Source organism: Thermobia domestica, chromosome 4 (assembly GCF_964235325.1).
Source record: "Thermobia domestica chromosome 4, izTheDome1.hap1.1, whole genome shotgun sequence".
NCBI lineage: Eukaryota > Metazoa > Arthropoda > Insecta > Zygentoma > Lepismatidae > Thermobia > Thermobia domestica.
Window position 1 is genome coordinate 298,855,304 of NC_137457.1, and position 15,483 is coordinate 298,870,786.

A 15,483-nucleotide genomic window follows, 5' to 3' on the forward strand; every position below is an offset into this window, starting at 1 on the left:
TTTCTTAATTTTGAGCATTCTTTTACATATGGAAAGATTCTTTAACGTATTTAAATGTTCCATTACGTATAGAGAGCTAAATGACAAACAAGCATGTGCTCACATTAATAAAAACGTTTCGAAATATTGTATCATTTAGTATTTCAATCAATGTTGCTTTTTTAAACACTTGGTAACAAGTCTTATTATATTTAAAAGAAGAAAAACACATCTGCAAACTTTTACCCTTTTGCAAAGGCTGGCTTGGAGGTTCGAACCTGGCTTACTTTTTCCCGAAGATACCCGAAGCTGGACTTAGAAAATTTTTGCCTCAAAATACCAATAAAGAATGCGCTCAACCTTTTTGAGACAAGGTGTACATTCTGCACATGTAAAACTTTTGTTCATAAAAGGTCATTAAAATATTTAATTTGAAAAAAAAAAAAAAAAAAAACATCGTCTAACTATTTCTGCCGCACCCTATATTTTGATAAGTAAGGGGGCATGAAGTGTAATGAGCATCGCAGTAGTATAAAACAACGAGCTATGTAGTCATGTAAAAAATATTTATTAATCTCTTTACCTATTTCAGTGAACTATGGTAATTTACTCCTGCAAGCACTGTTGGAGAACTGGTGGCGGCCTCTTCAGGGTGATGAAGATGCTGAAAGTCAAGGCGATCAGCAAGGACCTACGCAGACACGAGGAGGCAATGAATACTTTTCAGTTCCTGGGCATACGCCGCTCATTTTTAGGTCAGTTCAAGACGTTGAAATGTTTAATATGTTATTTATGTAATACCGGATATAAATTAGCAGTGTTCCACATACAGAAAGGTCATTTTTCATCGGAAACATTAACGGTTGAAAGTAAAAAATAATCTTAGGAAGGAAGGAGACCAGGGCAACGGTATATTCATCTGAGCTTCCTTGTGGTTAAGTCGTTACCGTTCCCTTTTTTAATGCGAGAAACCCGGGCTCGTGGTCAGGGATATAGTAAAATAGCAGTATAACGAAATTTTGGGAGTCTTCCGAAATCAATCGTTTTTAAGAAGGACGAAACCATTTTTTTTAAAACGAAATCTGTTTTCAATAACTGTCAAAAACCGATTTTGTGAAAACCTTTCCGATTTTCTATCAAAACAAGTTTCAGTTTTAATATCAGTTTTTGTACAAACCGGTTTCATGTTTTATAAAAACCTTTTTTTTTTCCTATCCCTAGCTGTTACATTCACTGCAGGATATACGTTGCTTTAACATGACTTTACAGGCAAAAAATATAATGAATTGATCGATTGTTAGTTAGTGAGGACGTCAGCATCGGGGCTGTTCGTCCCCGTCACGATCAATACACCTGCTCAAACACCATCCCTTATGAAAATGCTAAAACGAGCATTTAAAAAAAAAATAACCTAGATGTATTGGCATTTTCTAAGTATTAATCCTATCTTTATGTTTGTTGAATAGAGTGTTTGTTACCTATAACTTGTTCTTCGACCAGAGCTTGATCAACGGTGGCTCAGTGGTAGAGCGGTCACCTCTGGTGCTTGGGGTCCTTGGTTCGATCCCAGCTCGCGCCAAATGAACTTTGTGGTGGACAGACACCGTGTGCGTGGGTTTTCTCGGGGTTCTCCCGTTTCCTCTCACTTTCTTCATCCCACCATTTCATTCATTATTTCATCATCACCGTCTCCTTTAGCCTGACCGGCATAATCGTGGGACGTAAAACTCAAAAGATTACTTTAGGGGCCGCGGTGGCTCAGTGATAGAGCGTTCACCTCTGGTGCTTGGGGTCCCGGGTTCGATCCCAGCCCCCGCCATGTGAACTTTGTGGTGGACAAACACCGTGTGCGTGGGTTTTCTCGTGGTTCTCCCGTTTCCTCCCACTTTCTTCATTCCACAATTTCATTCATCACTTATCATCACCGTCTCCTTTAGCCTAACCGGCATAACCGTGGGACGTAAAACTAAAGATTTCATTTCATTTTCAAAGATTTCTTTTCATTTCATTTTCAGAGCTCGGTCAAGTTTTCTTCTTGTTCAATATGCTTTTCGAGTCCATGTTTTCCTACTGCTTTCCCTTGTGAAACTTCTCATATGATATCATTCCAACCTCGACCACAATAAGATTTTCGCGTTTTGCATCTTTCATCACGTTTCCAATCCCTTCAAGTACTTGCTTTACTTATTTATCGAAGTGCGCTGTCGTTGACACACATATTTTCACAATAGTTGTATCTCTTGGTTTTGAAAGCTAATTTTACTACTGTGATCCCATCGGTTACTATATAGTCATTTCGTACTGGTGATCGTGTCTCCTGATTCATTGCTGTTTTCGAGTTAACAATTGTATACCTATCTGACCAGAAGTCGTCTTCATCCTTCCATTGTACTTTACTGATCCCCACTCTATCCATGTTGAGTGGCTCTGTTTCTCACTTCAGATTATCTAATTAACTTATTATGCTCACAGAGTATCTATTGATATTTGAAAAATTGGAAATACTAAAAATATACTGGAGAAATGTAAAAAATTCCTTTGAGACCCTTCAGAATGTAAGTCCTATCGTCTGGTTCTAGGTGATGATAGGGCTAACTGGCCAACCATTGAAACTCCAGTTGGTTCAAGAAAGAAAATAAATAGTGTTCATAATATAATATCTTAATTCATTTTGCATCAATCAGTCGTAAGCATTACATTAAATGACTTCCTCAGAGAACCGGCTGACCAAATGTATAAAAAAGAAGGTGTAAATATTGTGAATCGATTTAGGAAAGGGTTAGCTGTAAGGCAGCGTTTCCCAACCTTTTTCACCTTGCGGCACACTACAGGTGTTACTTGGATTCTCGCGGCACACTTATAGATATTATTATTTGTAAATATAAAACACAGTGGTATTTTTTCTGTGATTATTGATCTCCTCACACAGAAGAAAGCTCTTTCACTGTTTTTTCCAACTTGGTAAATCATTATGCTTATTTTTCATTCTAATTTAAAAATAGAAAACAATTGCAATGAAATATTGGACTCTGGTTTCTAAAAATACGCTTTCTTTTTAAAAACTGTATCCAGCCTTTTACTAAAAAGGAAGATCACTAAATAACGAACAAACAAACAAATCTCTTTTACTTTTAAAACACAAATGTAGGTAATTTGTCGAAAGGATTGAATGATATTTTAAATTTTGAAGTTACGAAATAGTCTGCAACAATAAAGAAGCAATAATGGTCATAACAATTATAACAAATACTTTTTTCAACGTTAGGAATGTACAGAACAGTAACCCGGTATGAAACTTAAAATTGTAGGTTCATAGTAATGTGAAATACAAATATACAGTTTTCCCTACGTTTTGCAATATTGCTATAAAATTAATAATTTTGTTTCGATTACTCGCGGCACACCAGCGGCCTATTCACGGCACACCGGTTGGGAAACGCTGCTGAAAGGGGTGAGTGGAAGTCAATATACACACACAAAAGCGTGGATTTCGACATGTATTCTGGGAGAAATAACGCCCAGAAAACTCACTTTTTCTTTAGTTATAACCCACTAATTTCTGTGACGTTCTTTTTATTAGAATATTGAAGACAACTTTGCTTTTTCAACATAATTTACAGGCTGTTAAATATCACGCCATACAGTCATATGTGACACCCACTTTTTTTTCCAGTTCACGAGGGTGTACTGGATTAAAAAAAAAAAAAAAAAAGGAAACGGGAAATACTGTAGACATTCATGTTAACTCCAACAGCCACTTTGGTTCAGATTCCTGACATTCCATCCGCTAAACCAAATTCGCTGGCTGCGTTTAAATCCGTGGAGTGACTGCTCTTATACTGCACATGTTATACAAATTTTTATAATGTTGTTATTAACAAGAATGATGACCTATTTGGCCTTGGTTATATCCATTAATATCATTATATACTGGTACAAAGGTCATATGATGTATAAAATATTTTAAAACAAAGGCCATCTAAAGTGAATAATAATAAATTTTGTTCTTGGTTTATCTCTTGCTCAGTAGCTCAAATGTTCGAAAAGTGATCTGAGCAGACCAAGGCAGCAAGATTATGTAACGTAGCTATAGCAGGATGGATTGATTTAAATCAGTCTGATTTAAATCAAATTCCGAAATAAATTAATTTAAAGTGAAAATACGTAAAATCCCGTTTCTGTTCTGTTATTTCGATTATGAGAGATAATAATCATAACACACTGAAACTTAAATGTATGTACAGCACAATATGAAAACAAGTTGAGTTGAGTTGAGTTGATTTTAGTTTAGCTTCCCTTTCAGCAGTGAGGCTATATGAGACGTGGACCTACTAATTAACGTGGAATCCGAACCACATGAGCTCCCGCTGGGAGCAGTATGAAAACGATTGTCATGCAGAGGATGATTAGGGAAAATCCCGTTCGTTGAATCTACTTTCTTCTCTTCATAACATAAGGTTTTTAAATCGTTAACTATTCCAACAGGGAAATCACCATGGACATTTAAGACGAAAATTCTTTTGTGTGCGCGTCTATTTGTTCGTTCCCACATAATAGGGTCGTATTTATAGGAGTCCGATCCCCTCTCCGAAACTTGTTTTTAGATGTTATAACTTTAGATGAAATTTATGTATTGTATATGTATTTCGTGCCGCAAGCTAATTCCGATTTTTTAAAAATATGCCCCCTGCCAAATATCAATAACTTTTGTGAAAAGAAGTGTCATGTTGATAAACGTTGCTGTACTTTTTCCTTAATTATTAAGAAACATTATTTGGAATGAAAATAAGTTAACGATTGGGGATTAATTCAAAATTTACCCCCAATACTTTCACTTAAATGGCATAATTAACATTTAATACTCATTTCTATTGTTTTTTTTTTTCTTCACTTCGCGATTTGTATTATACGAGAAGAAAGGTTTGATTTAAGTAAAAAATATCAATTTAATCCAAAAATCAACAAAAATGATTTTTTTTTAAAAAATCGTGATTTTTTCCACCCTGATGTATAGTGACTTTGGCCCGAACTTTCTAAGAACAAGTTGTAGCGTAGTCGCCAACTCTCGAATTCGGTGTGAGCAGTTCCGGGTCGATTCTTGGTGGGGGGACTCGGTTGGAAAAGTGTAACAGCCTTCTCAGGCCAGCCGTCTTGAGTGAAGGAGAGGTAAATGCTGGGATACTACCTAACACAGGTCCTAGGCCGCTTCATTCCGTCATACGTGACGGTCTTAAGTCGTGGATTCTTGTAATGCCCAGAAATAAGTATAAATAAATAAATAAATCTAAGGACAAGTTGACTTCCAAGAATTCGAATTTGAAATCCTTAATGTTACACTAAACCATAGGTAAATTAGATATGGGCGTCAGTTTGGAGCCATGAGGATATTTTGAGAACTTCTGAAATGTTGCCAAGACCTACCGCTTGACCTCTAACAAAGATTTGTCCAAACATATGACGAAGCTTTAGTGACCTGAAAGTTCAAGGACACTAAACAAGTTACTCGTGACAATGAAAAAAATACAAACTTAAAAATCCAATATTTTTATGTAACTCATTTTACATAGCTTTTGTGTTCGATTATTGTATTCCTCTGTTCTTTATATATATATATATACAGGGATTTTTTAAAAAGAATTATGCAAAACGGAAACGTATTTATTTTGTACTGAAACGACATAAAAATAAACGGAAAAATAGAAAGGAAGATTGTAAGTTTTTGATATGGGCACCATGGGTAGCAAGGCAAACGTCTATCCTCTCCCTCAATGTTTCTGATCGACCAGGACTTTTTCATGTAGCACAAACACCCAGTGTGAAATGCAGTTCTTATGCGGTGCTTGTTTCCTAGATTTTGTACGAAAACTTTTCTGTACTGTTACGACAGACCGTGTTCCATGCAAATTCCATTGCCCAATACTCAAGCTCTATCTTCGTAGTCGCCATTTACATTGTTAACTACACAACTAGGTCTTCTAGTGGCTTTGATGTAAACTACAAAACGTACAATTTTAATTTCTTCTCTTCCAACCAATTTTGCCTTTGTATGTCGTTTCAGTACAAAATAAATATGCTTTAACTTTGCACAATTTGCTTATATTTGAATGTGTGTATACATTTGTTAAGTTTTTGATCATGTGTGGACTTAGTTTGTGTGTTAACAGTGAGGTTGGTGGAAGAACCCTGTATCGGCTGCTGGTTCGTGACGCTGGCGGTGACACAGAAGGCGTCCTTCTTAACGAGACTGTTCCTCCATGGGTAGTGGACATCGTGGTGGAGAAGAATTTACCGAAGTTCATAAAAATACCTTTTTACTTATTACCACACGCTACATCAGGAGTGAAAAGCCTGAAGAAGTGAGTATTCCATTTCATATATCTTTTACTAACGTGTTGTTTCTGCATTCTACTGTCTTAGCCACGACAGCAGACATATATTTTTAAGCTATATGCATTACATCTTTTGTGCACGAGCTTGTATTAACCTTTAAACGCCGACCGGGGATTTCAACGAAATCGTAGACTCTCACGTTAGATGCTCTAGTGACCCCCGTAATTATCAAATAATCATGATTCATACATCGTTGGAAAGCTTACAGACCACAGATTCCAACGAGGTAACACTTGTGCAATTTCCGCTTTATTCGTAGATGATGATGATGATGATGAAGGAAGAGAAAAAATCCGTAAAAATATGAAAAAATAGAATTTGTGAGGCCCTGGCAACTCAAAATTGGTCAACTTTGGACCTCCCCTATTCCACACACATACCAACAATTACTTTCGTGAGGGTATTAGCGTGTAGTGGACTACTTCATTGTTTCGCATACCAATTTTTATGACTGTACCCCAAGGGGGAGGGGAATGATCCCCAAAAAACTGATGAAAAAAAGCACGAATTTTATCCTCCCTCCCCTCCGCCGTAGCACACTCCACATACATAAAATACATATTGGAAAGCTTCATCCTTCACGAACACATTGATACCGAAATTATCTTCGTGCATTAATCAGGGGCTGAGCTATGAAGGTTTAGAGCCATGACGCAGGGTTACGTCACCAGGCGTTTAAAGGTTAATGTCGTAAATCTCATGGTGTAAGTTCGCAGCGGGTCGGACCTAACGCCATTTGACAGCTGACACTCGGAGCTAGTAGTGTGCAAGAGGGGTTGAAATTCATAAAATCAAATGTAAGGAATTGTGCCGTGAAAACGAGTGAACTTCACAAAAAAAAATAAATAAATAAATAAAATAAAATTTACTTCGATAAAGACGCATATTTTGCGCAGAGCCATCAAGAAATATGTGCTGTTTATAGGCAAGATACGTTGTCAAAAGTAACATCCAAAAGGTAGTTAAGTCGTTTTCGTTCTGGAAATTTCGATGTCCTAGATGCTTCTCGCAGAAAACGACCAATTACAGGAAAAATGAATGATATTTTGGCAAAAGTAGAGTAAGACCTGCATGTAAGCCGCAGTGACATCGCCAATGACCTGAACATTCAATCACCAGACAGTGTTAATCCATTTGGAGAAAGCTGGATACAAAATGAATCCCAGCGTTTGGATGCTACTTAATCTGACCCAAAAATATCTACTCGATCGAATTTCCATCCGCAAATCTCTGCTGAAACGTAACGAACTCGAGTCACTTCTGAAACGGTTGATGAAGTGATGAAAAGTGGATAACCTAGGACAACAATATACGAAAAAAATTTGTCGAATCGGGGAAACGTTCCACAGTGTGCCAAAATCAACGCTGGAAGTTTATGTTGTGCGTTTGATGCGATTGGAAAGGTATCGTGCATCACAAGCTGCTGGCGCCAGGCAAAACAGTAGACTCGGATCTGTACTGTCGACAACTAGCGTGAGTACATCTAGCAATTCAAAGAAAACGATCAGAAATAGTCAACAGAAAGGATATCGTATACCACGCTAATAATTCCAGACCGTATACATTTTTAACGACCGTCAGAAATTGAGAGAACTTAGCTGGGAGGCTTCAACACATCAACAGCATAGCCCTACTGGCACTGTCAGACTATCATTTATTTCAGTCTCCGCAGAACTCCCCAAATGGTGGTAAGTTAATTTTTAAAAAGGGCTGTGAAAACTGTGTGACAATATTTGACCCGAAACCACAGAATTTCTATAGCGACGGGATTATAGTGTTGGCGGAAAAATGACAGGAGGTTGTAAAACAAAATTATGTATATGTGGTTTTATAATAATATTTTCAAATAACAAATACAGTAGATGTATTCTCAATTTTGACCTCCAGAGAGTCAATACTCTTATATACACAACTAGTGTACAAAGAATAAGTACGATATAGAATAGATACGGTAACAAAATACGGTGTAGTCAATGTAAATGAGTGAAAGCCCGGTAATACATTGTTGCTAGAGGTCTCCCACACGTGCATTTTTTTCCCCACAATTGTTGATGTTTTCCAATATCAACAGTACTCTTGTTTGTAGTGTCGAAGCTCATCATATCCTTTGAATTATTTCTAGTTGTTTCTTCTTCTTTCGTATTTGAAATTTGTTTGCGTCCATTTCCTGAACCTCGTAAACATATCCGTGGGTAAACTATTAATATAAATAGAATTAACTATTAACCGTACTATTTTAAATAATAGTCCGAAAATATGAAGGAATAATATTCTTAACTATATTTACACTTTTAGATTCATATTGTATACGTTATGTGAAACTAAAAGTGTGCATATATTTACGAGTATCCATCACTAATTTCTGTTAGAAAAAGTAAGATGAAGTACAATAATTTTAGAAGAATAGGATTTATGTTGTAGCATGTCAGTGAGCTTTATTAATTATTTTTTTCCTTAAAAAAGCGTTTCAGATTAAACGAAATTCAGCTTACGTGATTAGTATCTTAGTGATTGAGTGCTCATCCTATTTAAAATTCAATTTTGCGTTTTTGTTCACAAGCATTTAAATAGATGTGACTTTGTAGAAGCATATCTAAATGTGAAATGCCATTTAAACTTTTGTTCTGTTTCTTATTTAACAGAGATCGACTTATAGCTAATGACTTCATCCAAGTGCGAAAAGTGGCTGAGCATGTGTACGAGAAAGTTCTGGGAGCGGGTTCCGAGTCAGGGTCCGTGGCAGGCCCAGGTTCTCCTGGCACGGAGCGTCCTGATCCAGAGCGACAGGAAACTGGCTCCTTGGCTGAAGACAGAGTTGAACTACTCTGCAATGATCAGGTTAGCTATCTTTTTAAAATTCCAGTTTATTCAATATTTTTTTCAGTATGATTAAATTTGAAGGTGTTCTTATAGTACGTCATAGAAAAAATAGTTTAAAAGCGTATGAATTTATTTGTTATCACTTCCGATATTTTAATAATAACTGTTCAAGTTCCGTTGTTGTGTGTAGTTTATAGAAAATGACAACAGAGTCTTATTCCAACTTATTGTTTACTTGTTGCGAAAGGAGGTGTAGTATGATGATGTATTGTTGCTAACTAAAAGTTAAAATGTCACATCTACTAAAAAGTTCGTAGCTCGTAACTTAACAGGTAAATATACTTAGTCAATCATGGAAATTCAGGGAAATCCGTATCAGAATTTCAGTGTGAATCATGATACAGAAAATATGTAATGATAATGCGTCATGTTATGGGTCGATTTGACTTGACACTTGAAATTTACTGTTAAGTATTTTCCCTACGCTTCCACGAGATATTCAAATCAATCTAAATATGCCATCAGAGTACTAAATGTGAAGTAATGATCATCATCAAAAGGTGTGATAAAGACTGGGATTTAAATGTTAAAAGCAACTTTAAATTGGTAAGTTTAACATTGTATAATATTTTCAAAATGTGTAATACTTAATGCTTGGGATTTTTATTAAGGTCATACATATGGGACTTGTAATACTATAACGTAAGTACATGTGTCTGTCCGTTCATAAATAGCTAGAGTAAATATCTCGGCCGAGTTCGTTAATGGAGTTAATCCGTTAACATTTTCACGGCTAACGGTGACTCACGTCCATCCGTTACTCCAGAGGTTAACTCTTCAACGAAGGGGAAGTTTTGATTTATTTTTTTTTCAAAGATGGTAGAAATTACATATCTCGCGGTTAAATGGCACCAAAAATCTTGCAGCGGTTGACATCTACCGGACGAAATTTGAAATTTGTAATGCGTGATCCTTTTTACTGTCTACCGGAGGTTATTTTTCCATTAAAATCATCTCAGAAACTTATCTCTCCATGGCATAAGATAGTGGAGTTTCACCAGCACAGAAACCAAACTTTCTTTTCACTAGATCCTCTCTTCTGCTAAGCTTCTGATTGCTCTTACCTCTCCAAGATCCTGTTTTATATCCTTATATTAATACTAGCTAAAATGCGTGTTCTTCGCACGCGAGAGTAGGTTCATGGAAGAATTTGAACCCCCTCTCCCCCCTCCCCTTAGGATACGCATTTCAATACACAGGATGTTTCAAATGAATATCGGGGTTTTAAAGCTTTGTAGTACTTATTACATTTAACGTACAATTCTAAATAATACATAAAATGAAAGAGCTACTCAAACAGTTTTTGCTACAAGTGTTCAATGTGAACAACATTCGTCACACGGCACACATGGAGTCGAAAGGCGAGTTCTTCCCAAACCTTGATCACTGGAGTAATTGTTGCAACAACTGCAAACGATAAAGATGTAGTTGTAAGCGTCTCCTTAAAATTCTCCACATAGACGTCACTAGAATTGCTAATTCACGACTAGCCTTCTGAATTGATTTCTTGGGAGCTACGCGTGAAAGACTCTCTCACTCGTTCAACACGTTCTTCAGTCACTCTTGGTCGTCCCGTGGTCTTTCCTTTACACCGACAACCGGTGTTTTCAAACTGATGATCTACCTATGTTATCACATGGTTTGGTGGATTGCAATTGAACATAATACGGAAAGCACGTTGCGCTGTAATTACAGATTCAGTCTTTGCAAAATGTAAAACACAAAAAGCTTTCTACTCACTAATTGCCATCTTTGCTACTAGCGCTTTCTAACAGCAGATAGAGGAAGCAGTGCATGCATATGCGTGTATACAAAACTACTTGAGTTGCTCATTCATTTGTTGTATTATTTATAATTGTAAGTATAATATAATAAATACTACAAAGCCTTAAAACCTTGTAATTCACTTTGAAACACCCTGTATTTTGACCGAAATTTTTGAACCTCCCTACTCACGTAGGATTCACCCTTTATTCCAAGTGACATGGTAAATAACCAGCTTCAAGTACTTGCTGTGGTGGAAAATTCATTTCAAACGGAATATTCGATTTCCCGTGGTGCGATCACAAACAGATATCATAACATTGATTTTAATGTGGTGAAAGAAATACAGAAAATGAAAATCAGAAATATAGAAAGTTGTCTTCCCTTTTTCATTCACGATATTTCAGAAACCTTTGGAATATGTGGGTGCTTATTTTTAATGAGGAATTTATAGTATACCAAGTTTCGTGTTTCTGGCTTGAGAAACTCATTGAGGTATTCTATTTTCCACATAAATTACGTATCCGATTCTCACCCTCCTCTTCGTAGGACATGCATTATAATCAAATTGACACGATAAAATCCCAGTTTAAGATAGGCGATAACTATATTCCAAAATTCAACGATATAAATTATGCAGTTACTCGTTACAAAGTTTCTGCCAAGCGTTCATCTCTCAAAATAAGCGTTTTTGTCATGTTTCACAACCATACGGTACAACAGGCATAATTATCGTTTTATATATTTTTAAGCTTTAAGTCCTTCGACAGAACTCGTGGAGACAAAAGTTCAGACTGAATAATAATACAAATTTCTTGCTTTCAGTCGACATTTAATTTCTTCGTGGGTATTATTTTCGTCTGTTAATATTGATCCTAGATATTTGAAAGTATCCATTTTGTCGAAAATAGTTTGATATTTTAACGTATCCATAATTTGCAGTATTATGGCTACGGCGAATTTCCATGTATTTAATTTTCTTTGCATTTACTTGTAAACCCAAGTCCCTGCAGGCAGTGCCGTGTCGTGTGGGGGAGCGGAGCGACTGCTTCGGGCGCCGAAGTAAGGGGGCGCAAAATTCGGAAGGAAAGAAGGAAAAGAAAAATTACTTGGAATATTTTGAATCAACAGCAGTATTTTTCAATCTAATATTTAATTTGACCAGGGTACAGACTACGATGTAGTTAAATCCTCTTCTTGCTTTAGGTAATGGTTCTACGTTATTCATGTTAGGAAAATGCCTGTGTACATATATAAAATAGAAGGAAAAAACGTAATAAGAAGTGCTGAAAATCAAGAAAAAGTAAGGATTATTTTTGAAAATTTTCTTGCGCTTCGCGCCAACCATGGTGGCACTTCGCGGCTGCTCTGTTGACCTCACTCATATGTACGTGGACGCCATCGTATACTCTTGCCCCCGGGCGCTGATTTTGCACTGCCTGCAGGCGTTTAATAAAATCTTTGTATTTCTTTCTATTCTCGTATCACCAGGCCTGTGACTAATGGTTAAAATCATCAGAACCTGAACAGTTTTCGTATTCGCGTTGATCTAGTTCCGCTAACAAGCCTAATTGCGTGGACTGGTTTTCAAAAATTGACGGATCTCTTACTTACATCTAAACCCCAGGTTTCCACTGATAACAGTTTTTAGTATTTACTGGAAAATCCTTTTAAATTGTAGTATCGTTTTGGTTTTTGTTCTGCACGCAAACACAAGTAACCACTTTTTGTAAATCATTTTCCAGGTGCTAGATCCTAACATGGACCTTCGGACTGTGAGACACTTTATATGGAAGGCATCAGCCGATTTGGTGTTACATTACAGACCTTTGAAATAGGGGAAGAGGTGCCCAGGGATCTCCTGGTTCATTGGTAAGAGAAGCATTTAAGTATCTAGTCCATATCATCGCAAGTTGCCATGGATGATAACGTGTGATCGTTCCGGTAAATTATGCGATGTCCCACTCTTCTACGATGAATCAAAATAACAAAGGATGACGTTGTTATGAATATATTTGAAATGGTGCTACACGGATCAGATGGCGAGCGAAGAAATTTATAAGATATCTTTTCAAAGCAGGTCAGAGTCTCCCTCCTCTACCGAATAACAATGGTGCATCTGGTGCTAAGATGTATTCCATTCATTAAGTCTATTTAAAGAAATGAAATGATGGTAATATTTTTTACGTCTTTTTTTCGTTTGTTTATCCAGTATGAGTAAATGCTGTACATTCGTTGTCAATACTTCCTGAGTAGGCAATATTGTATATTTTCTATTCCTTGTAGTTGAAACTAATGTAATATATGTCTTGGTCTCAAACAATAAAATTATTCTTATCGTGTGCAGCTGTTTAGAAACTTTAAAAAGTGAAAATTATTCTATACATTGTTTTCATTGCATTCCGTCATTTAATGAAATTGTTAATACTGTAGCAAAATTGAACAATAAAAGATATCATGTATAACTTGTTGCCTTTTATTGTTGTTTCTGAAGAAACTGCATCCCTATTCAGAGTCTAAAACATTGAAGTGAGCGAGTTTGAAGCAGTTAATTGGATCAGTAAATAGATTGGTGAGGGAGCGAGAGGAGCGCCTTTACGTGAGATCTGGCAACATTGGCGTGTAGCATGGCTACCTCTTTTAACATCACCAAACAGAGCCCGCTGCGACGCTCAGTGTGGAGTGAGCAGCCATTTATGATGGAGTTCACCCTCGCTTCTCTCGTCAGGTGCGAGTTGCGTGCAGTGATCCGTTTTTTGAGTGCCAAGGGCTCTATCCCGATTGACATTTATCGTCAGTCATGGAAGTGTATGAGTCACAGTGTATGGACGTCAAAAACGTGCGAAAGTGGATGAGAGAGTTCAAGGACGGACGTACAGACATTCATGATGAAGAGCGTTCTGGTCGGCCTTCATTTGTGGCCGAAACAATTGTAAAAGTGGAACAAGCGACGCTTCAAGATCGGCGTGTGACAGTGCGCGAGTTGTATGAACGGATCCCTGAAGTCAGTAAGAATACGATTCGCATGATTTTGACCGAACATTTGCATTATCACGAGGTGTGTGCGTGGTGGGTCCCAAAAATGCTAACCGAAGACTTTAAACAGCCCGGAATGTGGTTGGAGAGTTCGATGACAAGGGTACACGAAAAATGCCACAGCTCATGCAAAAGTACATCGATCGCAACGGTGATTACGTCGAAAAATAGCTGGAAGTCCAGCCTTTCCATCGATGTAACATTTGTTGCCAATAAAGTGTTTTCTATGTGAAAAACAAATGAAAAACTTTTATGGACACGCCTCGTAATAATAATCATCATCATCATCGAAATGATTTGTCAGAATTTCTGTAGGGAATCAGGCTTGGTGGAAAGAAGCTCCTTCCCTGTGTCTCTGTCCTAGTCATGCCTTTCAGCATCGTGATTGAGAAATTAAAGGCAGTTTTTCATTTATCCTCTTTCACGTCGCTAGGTAGCGTTGTATGAAATAATACGAAAGAGACTTTCACATTCTTGATGTACTTACTTGTGCCATTTAGTCTGCCGAGAAATTTATAAATTCTACCGTAAGGGCAAAGCACCTACTTTAAACTAAATTGTAAGTCATCTCTGTAAAATTGCGACTCTCCTTATGGGCGCATCACATTGACCGACTTTAAATCATTTAGGTTTCAAATACTGGATACTTGATAAGAGGAGAGCGATAATAGAGTCAAATAGAATCGTTGCTTAGCTATGCATGTATCTGAAGAAGTTAAGTCAATTTCTCAGTGAAGATGGAAAAATTAATATATTTAGATGAAATTTGTTACGATAACCATAACGTTTCAAGGATGATGGCTCGTGCTAGTCTATCCTACATGCTCCCGTATCTAGGGGCAAACGAATAATAGTATTGCGTGCCGACAGTAATGATAGTGGGTAAAAACAGTTTTTGTCAGCGAAAATTATTGGCAATGCAGTGACTAATAGTCACGACGATATGAATTCTGTCGTATTCGAGAAAATTTCTCAGAAACCCTTATGGTAAATACACACTAATTATTTGCTGAGCAAAGCTATATATTTTCATTAAAAATTAAACATGTGTTACAGTTTCACCAACTAACTCTTTGGCTTCATCAGACACTGAGATATTGAATAACTGTACAATCTCATATACAGACGACAGCTCTTATGGTAAATATTGCCAACAATGAAAAGTGTGTGATTGTTTTAGATAATGTCCCATATAATTTACACTTAAAATTGAAGACGCCGGCCATGTCCATGAGCGTAAAAGTTCAACCTAGTTCATTACACATGTAAACAATATCCCAGTGCTCGACCCTCTCCTGATAAAGGCGGTCCTCTTGGATGAAATTAAAAAGACAAATGTATGTAAGGTCTATGTAATTGACAATATCGCGCGCGACTATGGCCATTACGTTTTAAGACTTCAGGCTTGTCATTGCTGCCTTAAGCCGATCGAAA

The 15,483-nt window shown here is 37.0% G+C and overlaps 1 protein-coding gene across 3 annotated transcripts in view; it reads left to right on the forward strand.

Annotated features, from left to right (window-relative positions):
• LOC145684233 (WD repeat-containing protein 48) overlaps nt 1–13,478 on the forward strand; it is a 144,186-nt gene extending 130,708 nt beyond the window's left edge. For 2 of the 3 annotated variants that reach the window (XM_081756331.1, XM_081756329.1), the window contains exons 10-13: nt 572–734; nt 6,129–6,335; nt 9,012–9,207; nt 12,759–13,478. In XM_081756331.1, coding sequence (XP_081612457.1) covers nt 572–734; nt 6,129–6,335; nt 9,012–9,207; nt 12,759–12,851 — 659 coding nt within the window. In that variant the 3' untranslated portion in view covers nt 12,852–13,478. The remainder of the gene's footprint in view (nt 1–571; nt 735–6,128; nt 6,336–9,011; nt 9,208–12,758) is intronic. The other variant, XM_081756330.1, reaches the window with a different exon arrangement.
• The last annotated feature ends 2,005 nt before the right edge of the window (nt 13,479–15,483 follow it).